The following is a 24,079-nucleotide window of genomic DNA, read 5'->3' as shown; positions in this document are numbered from 1 at the left end:
ATTCAGTAAGATAGCAGCATACATATAGAATGCATTCACTAAGATAGCAGCATACATATAGAATGCATTCAGTAAGATAGCAGCATACATATAGAATGAATTCAGTAAGATAGCAGCATACATATAGAATGAATTCACTAAGATAGCAGCATACATATAGAATGCATTCAGTAAGATAGCAGCATACATATAGAATGCATTCAGTAAGATAGCAGCATACATATAGAATGCATTCACTAAGATAGCAGCATACATATAGAATGCATTCACTAAGATAGCAGCATACATATAGAATGAATTCAGTAAGATAGCAGCATACATATAGAATGAATTCACTAAGATAGCAGCATACATATAGAATGCATTCAGTAAGATAGCAGCATACATATAGAATGCATTCAGTAAGATAGCAGCATACATATAGAATGAATTCAGTAAGATAGCAGCATACATATAGAATGCATTCACTAAGATAGCAGCATACATATAGAATGCATTCAGTAAGATAGCAGCATACATATAGAATGAATTCACTAAGATAGCAGCATACATATAGAATGCATTCAGTAAGATAGCAGCATACATATAGAATGAATTCAGTAAGATAGCAGCATACATATAGAATGCATTCAGTAAGATAGCAGCATACATATAGAATGCATTCACTAAGATAGCAGCATACATATAGAATGAATTTGGTAAGATAGCAGCATACATATAGAATGAATTCACTAAGATAGCAGCATACATATAGAATGAATTCAGTAAGATAGCAGCATACATATAGAATGCATTCAGTAAGATAGCAGCATACATATAGAATGCATTCAGTAAGATAGCAGCATACATATAGAATGAATTCAGTAAGATAGCAGCATACATATAGAATGCATTCAGTAAGATAGCAGCATACATATAGAATGAATTCAGTAAGATAGCAGCATACATATAGAATGCATTCAGTAAGATAGCAGCATACATATAGAATGAATTCAGTAAGATAGCAGCATACATATAGAATGCATTCAGTAAGATAGCAGCATACATATAGAATGAATTCACTAAGATAGCAGCATACATATAGAATGCATTCAGTAAGATAGCAGCATACATATAGAATGCATTCAGTAAGATAGCAGCATACATATAGAATGAATTCAGTAAGATAGCAGCATACATATAGAATGCATTCACTAAGATAGCAGCATACATATAGAATGCATTCAGTAAGATAGCAGCATACATATAGAATGAATTCACTAAGATAGCAGCATACATATAGAATGCATTCAGTAAGATAGCAGCATACATATAGAATGCATTTACTAAGATAGCAGCATACATATAGAATGAATTCAGTAAGATAGCAGCATACATATAGAATGCATTCACTAAGATAGCAGCATACATATAGAATGCATTCAGTAAGATAGCAGCATACATATAGAATGCATTCAGTAAGATAGCAGCATACATATAGAATGCATTCAGTAAGATAGCAGCATACATATAGAATGCATTCAGTAAGATAGCAGCATACATATAGAATGCATTCAGTAAGATAGCAGCATACATATAGAATGCATTCAGTAAGATAGCAGCATACATATAGAATGCATTCAGTAAGATAGCAGCATACATATAGAATGCATTCAGTAAGATAGCAGCATACATATAGAATGCATTCAGTAAGATAGCAGCATACATATAGAATGCATTCACTAAGATAGCAGCATACATATAGAATTAATTCAGTAAGATAGCAGCATACATATAGAATGCATTCACTAAGATAGCAGCATACATATAGAATGAATTCAGTAAGATAGCAGCATACATATAGAATGCATTCAGTAAGATAGCAGCATACATATAGAATGCATTCAGTAAGATAGCAGCATACATATAGAATGCATTCAGTAAGATAGCAGCATACATATAGAATGCATTCAGTAAGATAGCAGCATACATATAGAATGCATTCAGTAAGATAGCAGCATACATATAGAATGAATTCAGTAAGATAGCAGCATACATATAGAATGCATTCAGTAAGATAGCAGCATACATATAGAATGCATTCACTAAGATAGCAGCATACATATAGAATGCATTCAGTAAGATAGCAGCATACATATAGAATGAATTCACTAAGATAGCAGCATACATATAGAATGCATTCACTAAGATAGCAGCATACATATAGAATGCATTCACTAAGATAGCAGCATACATATAGAATGAATTCAGTAAGATAGCAGCATACATATAGAATGCATTCACTAAGATAGCAGCATACATATAGAATGCATTCACTAAGATAGCAGCATACTTTTGAGAAGAACAGACAGCATTCAAGTAGTTATCTGTGATTTGTATGGGACAATCTCCCTCTGTTCTTCCCAAAGGGCACATCCTCTCCTATCCTCTAAATACTTTACAATGCTGTTGCCTGGTTGGTGACCACTATGATTTAAATAGGCATGGATTGATCAGCTGTGTTATGTAATCTGTCTGTCTGCTGCACTGTTCTCTGTCACTCTCATATGTTCTCTGGTATACAGTAGAGTATAGTAGGCTCTACTCTCATATGTTCTCTGGTATACAGTACAGTACAGTACAGTACAGTACAGTACAGTACAGTCATGGCCAAAAGTTTTGAGAATGACACAAATATTAATTTCCACAAAGTTTGCTGCTTCAGTGTCTTTAGATATTTTTGTCAGATGTTACTATGGAATACTGGAGTATAATTACAAGCATTTCATAAGTGTCAAAGGCTTTTATTGACAATTACATGAAGTTGATGCAAAGAGTCAATATTTGCAGTGTTGACCCTTCTTTTTCAAGACCTCTGCAATCTGCCCTGGCATGCTGTCAATTAACTTCTGGGCCACATCCTGACTGATGGCAGCCCATTCTTGCATAATCAATGCTTGGAGTTTGTCAGAATTTGTGGGTTTTTGTTTGTCCACCCGCCTCTTGAGGATTGACCACAAGTTCTCAATGGGATTAAGGTCTGGGGAGTTTCCAAGCCATGGACCCAAAATATCGATGTTTTGTTCCCCGAGCCACTTAGTTATCACTTTTGCCTTATGGCAAGGTGCTTCATCATGCTGGAAAAGGCATTGTTCGTCAGCAAACTGTTCCTGGATGGTTGGGAGAAGTTGCTCTCGAAGGATGTGTTGGTACCATTCTTTCTTCATGGCTTTGTTCTTAGGCAAAATTGTGAGTGAGCCCACTCCCTTGGCTGAGAAGCTACCCCACACATGAATGGTCTCAGGATGTTTTACTGTTGGCATGACATAGGACTGATGGTAGCGCTCACCTTGTCTTCTACAGACAAGCTTTTTTCCGGAAGCCCCAAACAATCGGAAAGGGGATTCATCAGAGACAATGACTTTACCCCAGTCCTCAGCAGTCCAATCCCTGTACCTTTTGCAGAATATCAGTCTGTCCCTGATGTTTTTCCTGGAGAGAAGTGGCTTCTTTGCTGCCCTTCTTGACACCAGGCCATCCTCCAAAAGTCTTCGCCTCACTGTGTGTGCAGATGCACTCACACCTGCCTGCTGCCATTCCTGAGCAAGCTCTGTACTTGTGGTGCCCCGATCCGGCAGCTGAATCAACTTTAGGAGATGGTCCTGGCGCTTGCTGGACTTTCTTGGGCGCCCTGAAGCCTTCTTCACAACAATTGAACCGCTCTCCTTGAAGTTCTTGGTGATCTGATAAATGGTTGATTTAGGTCCAATCTTACTCGCAGCAATATCCTTGCCTGTGAAGCCCTTTTTGTGCAAAGCAATGATGACGGTATGTGTTTCCTTGCAGGTAACCATGGTTGACAGAGGAAGAACAATGATTCCAAGCACCACCCTCTTTTTGAAGCTTCCAGTCTGTTATTCGAACTCAATCAGCATGACAGAGTGATCTCCAGCCTTGTCCTCATCAACACTCACACTTGTGTTAATGAGAGAATCACTGACATGATGTCAGCTGGTCCTTTTGTGGCAGGGCTGAAATGCAGTGGAAATGTTTTTGGGGGATTTAGTTCATTTGCATGGCAAATAGGGACTTTGCAATTAATTGCAATTCATCTGATCACTTTTCATAACATTCTGGAGTATATGCAAATTGCCATCATACAAACTGAGGCAGCAGACTTTGTGAAAATTAATATTTGTGTCATTCTCAAAACTTTTGGCCACGACTGTACATTACAGTACATACACTAAGGTGCATGGGATGCAGATTACAATCTTCTCTGTCATCTTTCTATAGATGCCACTTTGTATCTGATGGAATCTGTTTTTTCCTGTGTCCTTAGGCCAAGGGTCCAAGACTGTGACATTATGTACTCTCCTTCTGGCATACAGTCAACTTAATGCTAGTGCCAGCAGTCTTACAATCTTGCAATCTTACCGTACAAGTGTCAGGGGATTTCTGTCTCTTCCTCTCCAAATAGACACTGACACATAACTCCTTTGTCATGCATTTACAACCCCCAACAGTCCCTTTTCTCCGTCCTCTGTTATCACTTCTTCCTTCATGTTTTGTGACCACATTCTTCCGTAAATATAAAGGGTGCTGCAAACCAATTATTTCATTATTTAATTGTCTTTTTGCATTTGCCCCTTGAGTCATAGTCGGGCTGATTAGCTTCAGTCTGAGAGTGAAGGTCTTTGTGACAGCTAACCTCATTACATTGGTTTATACACGCTTAGGAAAAAAAGGTACTATCTAGAACCTAAAAGGGTTCTTCGGCTGTCCCCATAGGGGAAACCTTTGAAGAACCCTTTTTGGTTCCAGGTAGAACCCTTTTGGGTTCAATGTAGAACCCTTTCCACAGAGGCTTCTACATGGAACCCGAAACGGGTCTACCTGGAACCAAAAAGGGTTCTACCTGGAACCATAAAGGATTCTCCCATGGAAACAGCCGAAGGACCCTTTGGGAACCCTTTTTTTCTAAGAGTGTAACAGAATTTGTATTATATAGTTCAACATCATGGCTGCAGTCATGACACATAAACCTACAGCATCTGCCTTGTTCTACAGTCAACTATGTAAATCCGTGTCCCATATAAATCCAGTCGTGGTTGCCATGGTTCCCAGATCCATGTGATAATTGGCTTTCGGGATCTCAGATCTGGTCGGTTCCTCGATGGAAGACCCATGGGTAGGGAGGTAGCCTCTTTATATGGCGTGTATCTATACATTGGTGGTTGTTTTTTTCATGATTGTTACTGAAAATGTAGACTCATCAGTGCTGTTACTTCAGTATCCTTGTCATGTGATCAATTATCACTGTTGCATCGTTGTATAATCTACTGCATCACTGATCAATGTGGTGACATAAGTGTTGTTCTATCATTCTATCTTTATGGATCCATCACTCAGGGTTTGTGGTGCTCAAACAAGATGGTTCGTCACTATTTTACCTCTTTGAGATTGATCTACCACAAGCTGCTCTTTCTTTTCGTTGTGTTTGATTGATTGAGTGGCTGGTGTTATAACACGGAGGTTCAGGTTTAAAATGTTCCTTGGAGAGGAAAGCAGAGGTTGGTGCTTGTCAGGTTGCTATCTAACAATCTGTGTGCCAGAGAAGAGAAGAGGTGGTCCGTAGAGATTTCCCCCATCCACAGTTCCCCTGTAGCCTACAGTCATTTAGATGTTAGATGTTAGGCTGGTTTGAAGTCATGATGCTTTGTAATTCATCATAGACAGTACATTACACAGGATCTAGTATAGGGTCATTATCATGTTGCTTTCAATGGACTGGTTCTTGTATATTTAGACTACTAACGACCACACCAATGGTTTTAGATTAATTCTGAGCAATTAAGGGAATGTTGATGGAAAGAGTAATTCCAAATGCCAATTCAATATGAATTCAATATGTTGTTTTCCCAATGAAAGTCCTAAAGTTATTCCCAAGAGGGAATAACATTTCATAATATCAGAACATGTCTTAATTCTCAATCACATTCCAATAGGATTTGGAATGTGTTGTTCTGTAAGTGCTTGGTTACAAATGCTTGGTAAAAACACTACGAATGGGCCATGCCAGCATAGCCCGAAAAATATCTTTGGTATCTCACATTGTTCTGGTAATTCTCACATAGAAACTGAACTGAATGTTTGACACACTTGTATTTTTACAATGTTTTTTTTTTTTTTAAATCATCATGAAAGTTGCCATTTTAGACCCATCTTAGACCTGAACATGTCTCCTGTAAGACCCTATGATCTGTGAACGTACATGATACAGACAACATCATGGTGTCATTATATGCCTTACAGTATTTTCTGAAATATGGAGTATATCTAGATTCTGAAATACACATTTGCACATTAATTTATTCAACGTAATATGAATATGAATTTAAATATGAATAAATAAATATAAATATGAATATGAATATCTCAAACTTTCATCATGCTTTTCTTGAAAATGGTTTGTGATACAAATGTAAAAGGCATGTCAAACATCTTTCCTCCCAATGAAGTTACTATGAGAATTGCCAGAACAATCTGAGATACCAGAAATATTTTCGGCCTATGCTGCCGTGGAATCGCCCACATAATTTCACAACCAACAAGCAACTTGCTAATAACGAATTTAGACTTCCTCGCTAAGGTTGCCTAGCAACACAAAGGGTTTGTTTTCGATACAGCTGTTCCTGCGAAAGCACGGGTTAAAATCCAATCTCTCGCCAAACCTGTTTCCACTGAACATTGATTTATGCATGTTTAATTTGGGTGTTATGTGACTGCAAGCAACACCTCTCCACCATGTGTTTGACAGCCACGTATTGAGAATGTGTCCTGCCCTGTCATCTATGGCAACATCATTCATTTGGATTATTATTGAAGTAGTTTTAGATAATACAGTGTTTAGCAATCTGGTTTATATTAAAATCAGTGTTAATGATAGTAATCAAAGTGGCTGTGGTTTAGTTGAATTATCCCCATCCATAATGATTATAATAATTGACACATTCTTGCTGAGATCATGTGCTGCTTGTCTCTGGAATGTTGAACCTGGGTGAAGCAACGCTATGTCTAGGGAGTTTTTTTCTTCTTCAGTGCATCTGACTGTCTGTTAGAGTGTTTGTGTGTGAGAGAGATATATAGAGAGAGACATAGAGAGAGAGAGGGAGAGAGAGAGAGAGAGAGAGAGGGAGACATATACATATATATATATATATGTATATATATATATATATATAGAGAGAGAGAGAGAGAGAGAGAGAGAGAGAGAGAGAGAGAGAGAGAGAGAGAGAGAGAGAGAGAGAGAGAGAGAGAGAGAGAGAGAGAGACTGAGTGTGTGAGAGAGAGAGAGAGAGAGAGAGAGAGAGAGAGAGAGAGAGAGAGAGAGAGAGAGAGAGAGAGAGAGAGAGAGAGAGAGAGAGAGAGAGAGAGAGAGAGACTGAGTGTGAGAGGACGAGAGGGAAATGGAGATGCATGGAACTGGTGCGTTGTGATCCCATTCTCATAGTCAGTAACAAGCAGTGTGTCTCCCTGCCTTTCCCCCTGCCTGGCTGTCTTTGTCCCTGTCTCCCTGCATGTCTCCCTGTCTCTCTGCCTGCCTGCCTTTCTCTCTGCGTCCCTGTCTGCCTTTTTTCCCACCTTTCTCCCTGGCTGCCAGTCTCCCTCTCCCTGCCTGCTCCCTGCCTGCCTTTCCCCCCTGCCTCCCTGCCTCCCTGCCTGTCTCCCTGCATTTCACCCTGCCTTCCTCTTCCTGCTTGTCACCCTAACTACCTGTCTCCCTGCCTGCCTTTTCCCCTGCCTGCCTGTCCCCCTGTCTCCCTGCCTGTCTCTCTGCCTGCCTTTCTCGCTGAATGTCTTCCTGCCTGCCTGCCTGTCTCCCTGCCAGCCTGTCTACCTGCCTGCCTGTCTGTCTCCCTGGTTGCCTGTCTATCTCACTCTCTCCCTGCCTGTCTCTCTATCTGTCTCCCTGCCTGTCTGTCTATCTGTTTCCCTGCCTGCCTGCCTGCCTGCCTGGCTGCCTGCCTGCCTGCCCGCCTGCCTGCCTGCCTGTCTGTGTGTCTCCCTCCCTCCCTGCCTGCCTGCCTGCCTGTCTCCCTGCCTGCCTGTCTCCCTCCTTCCCTCCCTGCCTGTCTCCCTCCTTCCTTCCTCCCTCCCTGCCTGCCTGCCTGCCTGCCTGCCTGTCTCCCTGCCTTCCTGTCTCCCTCCTTCCCTCCCTGCCTGTCTCCCTCCTTCCTTCCTTCCCTCCCTGTCCTTCTGCCTGCCTGCCTTCCCAGCCAATCTCTTTCCCTCCCATTGTCACGCGGTTTACCACTGGAACGACTTGCTGCTGCTTTTTCCCACTACAAAACTCGGATACATTTCATATTCGCTCTTTTTCTATTTATTTATATCTCCACATTTCCCATGAACAATTAAGCAATAAGGAAAAGGGGGAAAATGAAGTCTTTTCTGAATGCCTTGAAGAAAGAAGGTAAGCAGTGATACTTGAGCTAGAGGTTTTTTTATGGGTTTTGAAGGCTTCCCGTGTATTGAGTGGTTACTGATACTTTGTGTGGCATATAGAAACTGAGAGAGTGGGTTCTATTGTTTATGCCTTTAGGTTAATCACTGATATCATCGTGTTGTTGTTTCTTACAGGTTATGAGTTTTTATTGGTTTAATAACAACTGCTAATGAACTAAAAAGTTAATTATTGAATCCATATTAGTTACCATTTCATAACTCCTTTTGTTTATATATTGATGTCTGCTTTCATAACCACTTGAAAAAGTCTCAAGGGAATGTTAACTATTTTGGCCCACATTGTAGATATGTGTATACCAGAGAAAATATCAGAGTAGAGCCTACTGTACTGTACTGTACTGTACTGTACTGCACTGTACTGTACTGTACTGTACTGTACTGTACTGTATACCAGAGCACATATGAGAGAAGAGCCTACTGTACTGTACTGTACTGTATACCAGAGAACATATGAGAGTAGAGCCTACTGTACTGTACTGTACTGTACTGTACTGTACTGTACTGTACTGTATACCAGAGAACATATGAGAGTAGAGCCTACTGTACTGTACTGTACTGTACTGTATACCAGAGAACATATGAGAGTAGAGCCTACTGTACTGTACTGTACTGTATAACCAGAGAACATATGAGAGTAGAGCCTACTGTACTGTACTGTACTGTACTGTTTTTTATTTATTTATTATTTCACCTTTATTTAACCAGGTAGGCTAGTTGAGAACAAGTTCTCATTTACAACTGCGACCTGGCCAAGATAAAGCAAAGCAGTGTGACACATACAACAACACAGAGTTACACATGGAGTAAACAATAAACAAGCCAATAACACGATAAACAAGTCAATGACACAGTAGAAAAAAGAAAGTCTATATACAGTGTGTGCAAAAGGCATGAGAAGGTAGGCAATAAATAGGCCATAGGAGCGAATAATTACAATTAGCAGATTAACACTGGAGTGATAAATGAGCAGATGATGATGTGCAAGTAGAGATACTGGTGTGCAAAAGAGCAGAAAAGTAAATAAAATAAAAACAGTATGGGGATGAGGTAGGTAGATTGGGTGGGCTATTTACAGGTGGACTATGTACAGCTGCAGCGATCGGTTAGCTGCTCAGATAGTTGATGTTTAAAGTTGGTGAGGGAAATAAAAGTCTCCAACTTCAGCGATTTTTGCATTTCGTTCCAGTCACTGGCAGCAGAGAACTGGAAGGAAAGGCGGCCAAATGAGGTGTTGGCTTTGGGGATGATCAGTGAGATATACCTGCTGGAACGTGTGCTACGGGTGGGTGTTGTTATCGTGACCAGTGAACTGAGATAAGGCGGAGCTTTACCTAGCATAGACTTATAGATGACCTGGAGACAGTGGGTCTGGCGACGAATATGTAGCGAGGGCCAGCCGACTGGAGCATACAGGTCGCAGTGGTGGGTGGTATAAGGTGATTTGGTAACAAAACGGATGGCACTGTGATAGACTGCATCCAGTTTGCTGAGTAGAGTGTTGGAAGCTATTTTGTAGATGACATCCCCGAAGTCGAGGATCGGTAGGATAGTCAGTTTTACTAGGGTAAGTTTAGTGGCGTGAGTGAAGGAGGCTTTGTTGCGAAATAGAAAGCCGATTCTAGATTTGATTTTGGATTGGAGATGTTTAATATGAGTCTGGAAGGAGAGTTTACAGTCTAGCCAGACACGTAGTAGTATAGTTGTCCACATATTCTAGGTCGGAACCGTCCAGGGTGGTGATGCTAGTCGGGCGGGCGGGTGCGGGCAGCGAACAGTTGAAAAGCATGCATTTGGTTTTACTAGCGTTTAAGAGCAGTTGGAGGCCACGGAAGGAGTGTTGTATGGCATTGAAGCTCGTTTGGAGGTTAGTTAGCACAGTGTCCAAGGAAGGGCCAGAAGTATACAGAATGGTGTCGTCTGCGTAGAGGTGGATCAGGGAATCGCCCGCAGCAAGAGCGACATCATTGATATATACAGAGAAAAGAGTTGGCCCGAGAATTGAACCCTGTGGTACCCTCATAGAGACTGCAAGAGGTCCAGACAACATGCCCTCCGATTTGACACACTGAACTCTGTCTGCAAAGTAGTTGGTGAACCAGGCGAGGCAGTCATTAGAAAAACCAAGGCTATTGAGTCTGCCGATAAGAATACGGTGATTGACAGAGTCGAAAGCCTTGGCCAGGTCGATGAAGACGGCTGCACAGTACTGTCTTTTATCGATGGCGGTTATGATATCGTTTAGTACCTTGAGCGTGGCTGAGGTGCACCCGTAACCAGCTCGGAAGCCGGATTGCACAGCGGAGAAGGTACGGTGGGATTCGAAATGGTCAGTGATCTGTTTATTAATTTGGCTTTCGAAGACTTTAGATAGGCAGGGCAGGATGGATATAGGTCTGTAACAGTTTGGGTCTAGGGTGTCATCCCCTTTGAAGAGGGGGATGACCGCGGCAGCTTTCCAATCTTTAGGGATCTCGGACGATACGAAAGAGAGGTTGAACAGGCTGGTAATAGGGGTTGCAACAATGGCGGCGGATAGTTTTAGAAAGAGAGGGTACAGATTGTCTAGCTCAGCTGATTTGTACGGGTCCAGGTTTTGCAGCTCTTTCAGAACATCTGCTGTCTGGATTTGGGTGAAGGAGAAGCTGGGGAGGCTGGGGGAGTAGCTGCGGTGGAGGCGGAGCTGTTGGCCGGGGTTGGAGTAGCCAGGAGGAAGGCATGGCCAGCCGTTGAGAAATGCTTATTGAAATTTTTGATTATCATGGATGTATCAGTGGTGACCGTGTTACCTAGCCTCAGTGCAGTGGGCAGCTGGGAGGAGGTGCTCTTGTTCTCCATGGACTTTACAGTGTCCCAAAACGTTTTGGAGTTAGAGCTGTACTGTGTACCAGAGAATATATGAGAGTAGAGCCTACTGTACTGTACTGTACTGTAGTGTAGTGTACTGTATACCAGAGAACATATGAGAGTAGAGCCTACTGTACTGTACTGTGCTGTGCTATACTGCACTGCACTGTACTGTACTGTACTGTACTGCGCTGTACAGTTTAACCAGAGAACATATGAGAGTATAGCCTACTGTACTGTACTGTACTGTACTGTACTGTACTGTACTGTACTGTACTGTACTGTATACCAGAGAACATATGAGAGTATAGCCTATTGTACTGTACTGTACTGTACTGTATAACCAGAGAACATATGAGAGTATAGCCTACTGTAGTGTACTGTACTGTGCTGTACTGTATAACCAGAGAACAAATGAGAGTATAGCCTACTGTACTGTACTGTACTGTATAACCAGATAACATATGAGACTATAGCCTACTGTACTGTACTGTACTGTACTGTATAACCAGAGAACATATGAGAGTATAGCCTACTGTACTGTACTGTACTGTACTGTACTGTACTGTACTGTACTGTATAACCAGAGAACATATGAGAGTATAGCCTACTGTACTGTACTGTACTGTATAACCAGATAACATATGAGAGTATAGCCTACTGTACTGTACTGTACTGTACTGTACTGTATAACCAGATAACATATGAGAGTAGAGCCTACTGTACTGTACTGTATAACCAGAGAACATTTGAGAGTATAGCCTACTGTACTGTACTGTACTGTACTGTATAACCAGAGAACATATGAGAGTATAGCCTACTGTACCCTACTGTACTGTATAACCAGAGAACATATGAGAGTATAGCCTACTGTACTGTGCTGTACTGTACTGTACTGTACTGTACACCAGAGAACATATGAGAGTACAGCCTACTGTACTGTGCTGTACTGTACTGTACTGTACTATACTGTACTGTACTGTACTGTACTGTACTGTACACCAGATAACATATGAGTGTAAGTCAGTCAGCAGTCTAACAGTCAAAGGCTACCAGTCAATAGTCAACCAGTCAAAAGGCTACCAGTCAATAGTCTACCAGTCAAAAGGCTACCAGTCAATACTCTACCAGTCAAAAGGCTACCAGTCAATAGTCTACCAGTCAAAAGGCTACCAGTCAATGGTCTAACAGTCAAAGGCTACCAGTCAATAGTCTACCAGTCAAAAGACTACCAGTCAAAAGGCTACCAGTCAATGGTCTAACAGTCAAAGGCTACCAGTCAAAAGGCTACCAGTCAATAGTCTACCAGTCAAAAGGCTACCAGTCAATGGTCTAACAGTCAAAGGCTACCAGTCAATAGTCTACCAGTCAAAAGGCTACCAGTCAATATTCTACCAGTCAAAAGGCTACCAGTCAATGGTCTAACAGTCAAAGGCTACCAGTCAATAGGCTACCAGTCAATAGGCTACCAGTCAAAGGCTACTTGTCAACAGGCTACCAGTCAAAGGCTACCAGTCAAAAGGCTACCAGTCAAAGGCTACCAGTCAATAGTCTACCAGTCAATAGTCTACCAGTCAATAGTCTACCAGTCTTTGTCTACCAGTCAAAAGGCTACCAGTCAATAGGCTACCAGTCAATAGGCTACCAGTCAATAGTCTACCAGTCAATAGGCTACCAGTCAATAGGCTACCAGTCAAAAGGCTATCAGTCAAAGGCTACCAGTCAATAGGCTACCAGTCAAAAGGCTACCAGTCAAAGGCTACCAGTCAATAGGCTACCAGTCAATAGTCTACCAGTCAATAGGCTATCAGTCAAAGGCTACCAGTCAATAGTCTACCAGTCAAAAGGCTACCAGTCAAAGGCTACCAGTCAAAAGGCTACCAGTCAATAGGCTACCAGTCAAAAGGCTACCAGTCAATAGGCTACCAGTCAAGGCTACCAGTCAATAGTCTACCAGTGCGGCAAGTGCTGCTGGCTACTGGTAAGCTTTCTTGACTTGGACATAATTTTTTGCCAACAGATGGCTAACCTTTGTTTAACCAGCTAAACAGCTGCTCTTAGCAAAAATGTGTTTGTAGTTACTTTTCTAGCTAATTGGCTGTCAAAATAACGAAATACTATTTACTAAATCTATTCATTTTAAAATGTTGATTACTTCTCCTTGCCATTATCATTCACCTGATGATAAGACACGTTTCTTTGCTAACATTTGATGGGGGTCCCTGGGTCGCTGGTTTGCCAAAGAGGAGGTCCTTGGGCAAGAAAAGGTTGAAAACCCCTGATGTAGATCCATACATATCACCAATCTTTAATTAGCTATGCCTATGCTGTTGATGATAGGCCATCCAGATATCAGCATTAGTGGGAGAGTCAGGTGGAGAGGGGGTGGGACCTGCCATTGGGGGTTGGACATGTGACCGTTCCTCTCAATGCAGCATGGACCTACTCTATAGTATGATGCATTCCATAGGTACAGTCACAGTTTTGAGGGGTTATCGCTTTAAATTGTGTATTTGAGAGTCTGACACACATACTCAGGCCTTTTGGAAGAGGTATTCTTCAGAGGCCTTTTTATAGAACCTTCTCCTATGACAGTACGGTTGCTTTCTTTTCCAAAGCAGTGTCATCTCTCTCACACAGTGGCCAATCATCTCTGGGTTAAACCCTATATTGCTGTATACAAGCCTCTTATTCCTCCCTGGTATTTAGTAGGCAGCGGAGAAATAAACATCATCATTAATCATGCTTCAGCTGTGTGAGCCGAGCACTGCATCAAACGCAGGGGAATTCCACCAAGGCTCTTATTATAGCTTGAGTTGAATAGAAGTTCTCTCCTCCTCCGCCAGGCAGCCAGGCAGCCAGGCAGCCTGCTCTGAGCCTGTGAGACCAGCTAGTTAGGAGCTCTCATTGCATCTCCACTAAGGCTCAATTATAGTTATTAATACCTCAAGGTTAGAGACTACCTTTGGTTCTCTATTGAACCCAAATAAGCAGTGTGTGTGTGTGTGTGTGTGGGGGGGGGGGGGGGGGGTTCATGTGCGAGAGAGAGAGAGCGAGAGAGAGAGAAATACCACTTATTCTATTATTCAACCAGCTTATTTTGGAGGAACAATAATGAAATGATGAAATGACAAATTATGTAATATTTCTCTGTGTTGAAACTTGTTCTAATCCCCCCCTCTCTCCCTCCATACCTCCCTTCAGTGCCTTTCAAGGAGGCGCCGGCCCAACCCACCCGGCGCCAGCAGGCCCCACGGAGTACACTAGCTGCTCCACGGTCTATGCTCCTACGCTCCAACAGCGACAACAACCTGAACGTGAACAACCGGTCACCCCTGCCCTCGCCGAGCCACTCTCCCCTTCGTAGCTTGTCACCCCGTCGGCCCCAGCAGCAGCAGATGCCCAGCCCCAATGGAACAGTCAGGACCATGGGGAAGGGGGCTCCCCGCCCTCCCCGTTCACGCTCGCCCTCCCTGGGGCGCCTGGGGGAGGAGACACCCAGACAGGTCCCCCAGCGCCAGCCCAGGTCAGTCACCAACCAGAATTTGAATTATACATTGACACATCTCTTGCGGGTACACATCTCTTGCGGGTATACATCTCTTGCGGGTATAAATCTCTTGTACATCTCTGGATGTGTATGTATGGATGTGTGTGGATGGATGTGTGTGTATGGATGTGTATGGATGGATGTGTGTGTATGGATGTGTGTGGATGGATGTGTGTGGATGGATGTGTGTGGATGGATGTGTGTGGATGGATGTGTGTGTATGGATGTGTATGGATGGATGTGGATGGATGGATGTGGATGGATGGATGTGGATGGATGTGTGTGGATGGATGTGTGTGGATGTTGACCCATGAGATGCTAGACGTGCTCAACGGTCGGTCCAATCAGTCTCTCTTAACCTTTTTACTGCAGTGGGCTAAATCAGGGTCACACAGAGTGTTTGTTGGTAGCCTTAAACAAATCTACTTTGAAACAAAAGTATACACCTCACACACAGGGTTATGGGCTTTAAAAAAAGAAGACACTTGTTCCATGTCAGATGAAGTGTATTCAATTCTGAGTTTGCATCCCAATATCACACTTTATAAACATCACAGGAGACTGAAATAAAACAAAACCGTTGGACACCGGATTTTCGGCATATTTGGTTTATTAATTATGAAATTATGAAAAATATGAATAACGCTAGGTATTTTGATTGCAGGAAAGGGATCTATGGTGTGGATGTTGGAGTGGACGTTTGTGTTTTAGACAGTTGTCTGGAGGATTGAGAAGGAGAGGAAGGGGAGGGTTTGTTGTGTTGGGATGAGTTGAGGTTGTGCACCCTAATCCCTAAATAGTGCACTACTTTTGACCAGGGCCCTGGTCAAAAGTAGTGCATGACTACTGTATATAGGGAATAGGGGACAAATTACAGCCCCCTCGGTTTATGTGTATGGATTCTGCAACTTCTTTGTGTTGTGTTAATATCTTTTAGAATAGTGCACATCTGTCATTGTCACCCTAATGTACCACCATATTTGAGTAGAGATCCTTTTTGGTCCATGTTAACGACCATGGTCGCTGTAGTACTGTAGTGGTTATTCAGCTGTAGTACTGTAGTGGTTATACAGCTGTAGTACTGTAGTGGTTATACAGCTGTAGTACTGTAGTGGTTATACAGCTGTAGTACTGTAGTGGTTATACAGCTGTAGTACTGTAGTGGTTATACAGCTGTAGTACTGTAGTGGTTATTCAGCTGTAGTACTGTAGTGGTTATACAGCTGTAGTACTGTAGTGGTTATACAGCTGTAGTACTGTAGTGGTTATACAGCTGTAGTACTGTAGTGGTTATACAGCTGTAGTACTGTAGTGGTTATACAGCTGTAGTACTGTAGTGGTTATACAGCTGTAGTACTGTAGTGGTTATACAGCTGTAGTACTGTAGTGGTTATTCAGCTGTAGTACTGTAGTGGTTATACAGCTGTAGTACTGTAGTGGTTATACAGCTGTAGTACTGTAGTACTGTAGTGGTTATTCAGCTGTAGTACTGTAGTGGTTATACAGCTGTAGTACTGTAGTGGTTATACAGCTGTAGTACTGTAGTGGTTATACAGCTGTAGTACTGTAGTGGTTATTCAGCTGTAGTACTGTAGTGGTTATACAGCTGTAGTACTGTAGTGGTTATACAGCTGTAGTACTGTAGTGGTTATACAGCTGTAGTACTGTAGTACTGTAGTGGTTATACAGCTGTAGGACTGTAGTGGTTATACAGCTGTAGTACTGTAGTGGTTATACAGCTGTAGTACTGTAGTGGTTATTCAAAATGTCTGCTGCTAAACTGCTTTCTTCCTTTGTATTTAGAGAGAAAGTGTGTGTGTGTGTGTGTGTGTGTGTGTGTGTGTGTGTGTGTGTGTGTGTGTGTGTGTGTGTGTGTGTGTGTGTGTGTGTGTGTGTGTGTGTGTGTGTGTGTGTGTGTGTGTGTGTGTGTGTGTGTGTGCTTGTGTACCGTATACTTCTCTATGTGTGTGTGTGTGTGTGTGTGTGTGTGTGTGTGTGTGTGTGTGTGTGTGTGTGTGTGTGTGTGTGTGTGTGTGTGTGTGTGTGTGTGTGTGTGTGTGTGTGTGTGTGTGTGTGTGTGTGTGTGTGTGTGTGTGTGTGTGTACTTGTGTACCGTATACTTCTCTATGTGTGTGTGTGTGTGTGTGTGTGTGTGTGTGTGTGTGTGTGTGTGTGTGTGTGTGTGTGTGTGTGTGTGTGTGTGTGTGTGTGTGTGTGTGTGTGTGTGTGTGTGTGTGTGTGTGAATCTCTTCACCTAGCAGGGGGGTCTATGGAGAGCACAGCATGCTCAGTAAGTGGGCCATGCCAATTACTCACTGCTAACGTAAAAGGAAATTAATCTAAATTGAATCAAAAAATGACAGAAATCACACAAGTGATCCTATAAAAATGTGACCTTTTCTCCCCTTTGCTTTCCCTTGTTCACCCCTTGTTCACCCCTTGTTCAGCCCATGTTCAGCCCTCGTTCAGCCCATGTTCAGCCCTTGTTCAGTCTGTGTTCAGCCGTATAATGAGTTGTTGTGATTGCCTCACATGCCTCCTCTTAGTCGGGTGAGCAGGCTTACTGGCGTATGAATACATTATTACTGGCACCGTTACTGCTTACTGGTGTATGAATACATTATTACTGGCACCGTTACTGCTTACTGGTGTATGAATACATTATTACTGGCACCGTTACTGCTTACTGGTGTATGAATAGATTATTGCTGGCACCATTACTGCTTACTGGCGTATAAATACATTATTACTGGCACATTACTGGTGTATGAATACATTATTACTGGCACCGTTACTGCTTACTGGTGTATGAATACATTATTACTGGCACATTACTGGCGTATGAATACATTATTACTGGCACATTACTGGTGTATGAATACATTATTACTGGCACCGTTACTGCTTACTGGTGTATGAATACATTATTACTGGCACATTACTGGCGTATGAATACATGATTACTGGCACCGTTACTGCTTACTGGTGTATGAATACATTATTACTGGCACCTTTACTGCTTACTGGTGTATGAATAGATTATTGCTGGCACCATTACTGCTTACTGGCGTATGAATACATTATTACTGGCACATTACTGGTGTATGAATACATTATTACTGGCACCGTTACTGCTTACTGGCGTATGAATACATTATTACTGGCACATTACTGGTGTATGAATACATTATTACTGGCTCCGTTACTGCTTACTGGCGTATGAATACATTATTACTGGCACATTACTGGTGTATGAATACATTATTACTGGCTCCGTTACTGCTTACTGGTGTATTAATAGATTATTACTGGAACCTTACAGGTGTATGAATACATTATTACTGGAACCTTACTGGTGTATGAATACATTATTACTGGCACCATTACTGATTACTGGCGTATGAATACATTATTACTGGCACCATTACTGATTACTGGCGTATTAATACATTATTACTGGAACCTTACTGGTGTATGAATACATTATTACTGGCACCGTTACTGGCGTATTAATACATTATTACTGGCACCGTTACTGGCGTATTAATACATTATTACTGGCACCGTTACTGGCGTATTAATACATTATTACTGGCACCGTTACTGGCGTATTAATACATTATTACTGGCACCGTTACTGGCGTATTAATACATTATAACTAGCACCGTTACTGGCGTATTAATACATTATTACTGGCACCGTTACTGGCGTATTAATACATTATTACTGGCACCGTTACTGGCGTATTAATACATTATTACTGGCACCGTTACTGGCATATTAATACATTATTACTGGCACCGTTACTGGCGTATTAATACATTATTACTGGCACCGTTACTGGCGTATTAATACATTATTACTGGCACCGTTACTGGCGTATTAATACATTATTACTGGCTCCGTTACTGCTTACTGGCGTATGAATACATTATTACTGGCACATTACTGGTGTATGAATACATTATTACTGGCACCGTTACTGCTTACTGGTGTATGAATACATTATTACTGGCACATTACTGGCGTATGAATACATTATTACTGGCACATTACTGGTGTATGAATACATTATTACTGGCACCGTTACTGCTTACTGGTGTATGAATACATTATTACTGGCACATTACTGGCGTATGAATACATTATTACTGGCACCGTTACTGCTTACTGGTGTATGAATACATTATTACTGGCACCGTTACTGCTTACTGGTGTATGAATAGATTATTGCTGGCACCATTACTGCTTACTGGCGTATGAATACATTATTACTGGCACATTACTGGTGTATGAATACATTATTACTGGCACCGTTACTGCTTACTGGCGTATGAATACATTATTACTGGCACATTACTGGTGTATGAATACATTATTACTGGCTCCGTTACTGCTTACTGGCGTATGAATACATTATTACTGGCACATTACTGGTGTATGAATACATTATTACTGGCTCCGTTACTGCTTACTGGTGTATTAATAGATTATTACTGGAACCTTACAGGTGTATGAATACATTATTACTGGAACCTTACTGGTGTATGAATACATTATTACTGGCACCATTACTGATTACTGGCGTATGAATACATTATTACTGGCACCATTACTGATTACTGGCGTATTAATACATTATTACTGGAACCTTACTGGTGTATGAATACATTATTACTGGCACCGTTACTGGCGTATTAATACATTATTACTGGCACCGTTACTGGCGTATTAATACATTATTACTGGCACCGTTACTGGCGTATTAATACATTATTACTGGCACCGTTACTGGCGTATTAATACATTATTACTGGCACCGTTACTGGCGTATTAATACATTATAACTAGCACCGTTACTGGCGTATTAATACATTATTACTGGCACCGTTACTGGCGTATTAATACATTATTACTGGCACCGTTACTGGCGTATTAATACATTATTACTGGCACCGTTACTGGCATATTAATACATTATTACTGGCACCGTTACTGGCGTATTAATACATTATTACTGGCACCGTTACTGGCGTATTAATACATTATTACTGGCACCGTTACTGGCGTATTAATACATTATTACTGGCACCATTACTGGCGTATTAATACATTATTACTGGCACCGTTACTGGCGTATTAATACATTATTACTGGCACCGTTACTGGCGTATTAATACATTATTACTGGCACCGTTACTGGCGTATTAATACATTATTACTGGCACCGTTACTGGCGTATTAATACATTATTACTGGCACCTTACTGGCGTATTAATACATTATTACTGGCACCGTTACTGGCGTATTAATACACTATTACTGGCACCTTACTGGCGTATTAATACATTATTACTGGCACCGTTACTGGCGTATTAATACAGTATTACTGGCACCGTTACTGGCGTATTAATACATTATTACTGGCACCGTTACTGGCGTATTAATACATTATTACTGGCACCGTTACTGGCGTATTAATACAGTATTACTGGCACCGTTACTGGCGTATTAATACAGTATTACTGGCACCGTTACTGGCGTATTAATACATTATTACTGGCACCGTTACTGGCGTATTAATACAGTATTACTGGCACCGTTACTGGAGTGCAGCAGTTAAAATGGAACACTGCTATTTCCTCCCTAGTTACAGGAGTGGTTGCTAAGGCCATTACTACAGTATGGTGCATATGTGTTTCAGCTACTAGCTAGCCTACTCCAAGTATATTAGATAATATCCTCTAACTGCAGACCAACAACTGTAGTGTATTTCATATGTGATGTGATAATTGTTGGTTGCTATTACAGTACTGCTGTCTGCATGGACAAACACGATTCAACCTTGCTCTCTCTATCAAGGCCATGGAAAATAAATGCTTATACTGTCTCAGAAATATACTTGATAATAGTCCTCCTCTCAAGGTTTACATATATAACTATCAAACAAAGTTTACAAGTATAGGCCATTTAGTCTATAGTTTTTTGTACCTATTTCCATGAAAAGCGGATATATCCTAAAAATAAGAAATTATTTTCCATGACAGTGAGTGTTACATATCCGCTCTGAGGAGGATGATGATGATGATGGACGCTCATATTTTCTTTACCTCAGCATGGCAGTAGATAAAAAAATTACTCATTATGACAATACTCATTATGACAATGCTCATTATGACAATACTCAAACACAACCATTGGCTGCTGTGGAGGACCTATTTTCATCCTGTTCTTGTTTTACATAAATACAGTGCCTTGCAAAAGTATTCATCCCCCTTGCCAATCTTTCCTAATTTGTTGCATTACAACCTGTAATTTGAATTTATTTGGATTTCATGTAATTGACATACACAAAATTGTCCAAATTGGTGAAATTAAGTGAAAAAAAATACTTACAAAAAAATGCTAAAGAATAAAAAACTGAAAAGTGGTGCGTGCATATGTATTCACCCCCTCTGTAATGAAGCCCCTAAATAAGATCTGGTGCAACCAATTACCTTCAGAAGTCACACAGTTAGTTAAATAAAGTCCACCTGTGTGTAATCTAAGTGTCACATGATCTGTCACATGATCTCAGTATATATACACCTGTTCTGAAAGGCCCCAGAGTCTGCAACACCACTAAGCAGGGGGCACCACCAAGCAAACAGCACCATGAAGATCAAGGAGCTCTCAAAACAGGTCAGGGACAACGTTGTAGAGAAGTACAGATCAGGGTTGGGTTCTAAAAAATATCCGTAACTTTGAACATCCAACGGAGCACCAATAAATCTATTATTAAAAAAAGGAAAGAATATGGCACCACAACAAACCTGCCAAGAGAGGGCCGCCCACCAAAACTCACAGACCAGGCAAGGAGGGCATCAATCAGAGAGGCAACAAAGAGACCAAAGATAACCCTGAAGGAGCTGTAAAGCTCCACAGAGCTGGGCTTTAGGGAAGAGTGGCCAGAAAAAAGCCATTGCTTAAAGAAAAAAATAAGCAAACACGCTTTGTGTTCGCCAAAAGGCATGTGGGAGACTCCCCAAACATATGGAAGAAGGTACTCTGGTCAGATGAGTCTAAAATTGAGCTTTTTGGCCATCAAGGAAAACGCTATGTCTGGCGCAAACCCAACACCTCTCATCACCCAAAAAATACCATCCCCACAGTGAAGCATGGTGGTGGCAGCATCATGCTGTGGGGATGTTTTTCATCGGCAGGGACTGGGAAACTGGTCACAATTTAAGGAATGATGGATGGCACTAAATACAGGGAAAGTCTTGAGGGAAACTTGGTTCAATCTTCCAGAGATTTGAGTCTGGGATGGAGTTTCACCTTCCAACAGGACAATGACCCTCAGCATACTGCTATAGCAACACTTTAGTGATTTAAGGGGAAACATTTAAATGTCTTGGAATGGCCTAGTCAAAGCCCAGACCTCAATCCAATTAAGAATCTGTGGTATGACTTAAAGATTGCTGTACACCAGCGGAACCCATCCAACTTGAAGGAGCTGGAGCAGTTTTGCCTTGAAGAATGGGCAAAAATGCCAGTGGCTAGATGTGCCAAGCTTATAGAGACATACCCCAAGAGACTTGCAGCTGTAATTGCTGCAAAAGGTGGCTCTAAAAAATATTGAATTTGGGGGGTGAATAGTTATGCACGCTCAAGTTTTATGTTTTTTTGGTCTTATTTCTTGTTTGTTTCACAATAAAAAAATATTTTGCATCTTCAAAGTGGTAGGCATGTTGTGTAAATCAAATGATGCAAACCTCCTAAAAATCTATTTTAATTCCAGGTTGTAAGGTTACAAAATAGGAAAAATGCCAAAGGGGGTGAATACTTTCGCAAGCCACTGTACCTCAACCCACTACTCCTCTTCCATATTTAAACATGCTTCTGTAATCACTGTCTTTATTTTGGGGTATGAGGGGTTGGTTTTTGCATGGCTGAGTCCCAAATGATAACCTATTCCATATTTAGTGCACTGACCAGTGCCCTAGGGGCGATTTGGAGAGTAGGGTGCCATGTCATCTTGATGGTAAACAAGGATGTGCTCTTTGTAGTGTGCAGCTGGTAACGACTATAGCTGGGGTATTTATACAATCCGCATATGTTGGTATGTATTGTTCCTTCCAGTTCGTAAGCATCTCTTATGTGTTACACAGTACCTTCCACAGCACATGTTCACAGTACAATACCCTAGTGTTGCAGCAATGTTAACATTGGGTCCAGGCTTCTATTTTGGAGAATGGAAACACAAGACCACAGCAATGGCAAATGAATACAATATTACCTAGACCTGTCTGTTGGCCCAATGTAATCCACAGTTGGCACGCAAGAGGTCCCTGGTATAAAAAAGGTATAGAAATATTGATCTAGAGGTTAATTTAGTGTGACAGTGGACAGCTTGACTTTTAAACAGGAAGGAGCAGTCTGTCTGTCTGTCAGTAAGCCAAGTGGCTCTGCCACCCTCACACACACACACAGACACACACACGCACGCACGCACACACACACACACACACACACACACACACACACACACACACACACACACACACACACACACACACACACACACACACACACACACACACACACACACACACACACACACACACACACACACACACACACAGTTATTAAGTGTGTAGTCATGACTTAAAGGTCAATGGTTTGTTTGACTGCTGCCATATAAAAAAAGGTCAGACAGTTTACTGTATGATTATTCTGTGGCAGTGAATGGCCATGACATGATTAGGCCTATGCATTCATAGCCTATGAAGTGTGTAGCATATACAGTAAGATGGATTAAACTCTCAATATTTGATGCTATAGATACAAAAAAACACAATGTAACATAAATGCCAGTATTGTTGGATGAGAACCTATAGTGCTTCACACACAGTGGGAGCTAAAGCAGAGGATATATGCTATGCTAAGTTATGCTCGGTAGTTAGCATGAGGGATGACTTTGACTGTGACATTGACATTAACTCTAGTGAGTTCCATAGACAGCTACCTAGTACCTACCTACAGTTAAACAGCTAGGTACCTACAGTGATGCTACAGTATGCTAGGTAGTTAGCATGAGGGATGAAGATTATGCTATGCTAGGTAGTTAGCATGAGGGAAGCAGAGTATGCTATGCTAGGTAGTTAGCATGAGGGAAGCAGAGTATGCTATGCTAG

At 41.6% G+C, this 24,079-nt stretch overlaps 1 protein-coding gene across 1 annotated transcript in view; it reads left to right on the top strand.

Moving 5' to 3' along the window:
* The window catches only part of LOC139584323 (SH3 and multiple ankyrin repeat domains protein 2-like), a 190,660-nt gene that overhangs the window by 80,053 nt on the left and 86,528 nt on the right, over positions 1-24,079 (top strand). Inside the window, exon 12 of the mRNA XM_071416020.1 lies at positions 14,557-14,878. Within this exon, the coding sequence (XP_071272121.1) occupies positions 14,557-14,878 (322 nt within the window). The remainder of the gene's footprint in view (positions 1-14,556; positions 14,879-24,079) is intronic.

Source organism: Salvelinus alpinus, chromosome 9 (assembly GCF_045679555.1).
Source record: "Salvelinus alpinus chromosome 9, SLU_Salpinus.1, whole genome shotgun sequence".
NCBI classification, from domain to species: Eukaryota; Metazoa; Chordata; class Actinopteri; order Salmoniformes; family Salmonidae; genus Salvelinus; species Salvelinus alpinus.
Note: the sequence above shows the minus strand (reverse complement) of the source record. Positions and strands in the feature narration are given on the sequence as shown.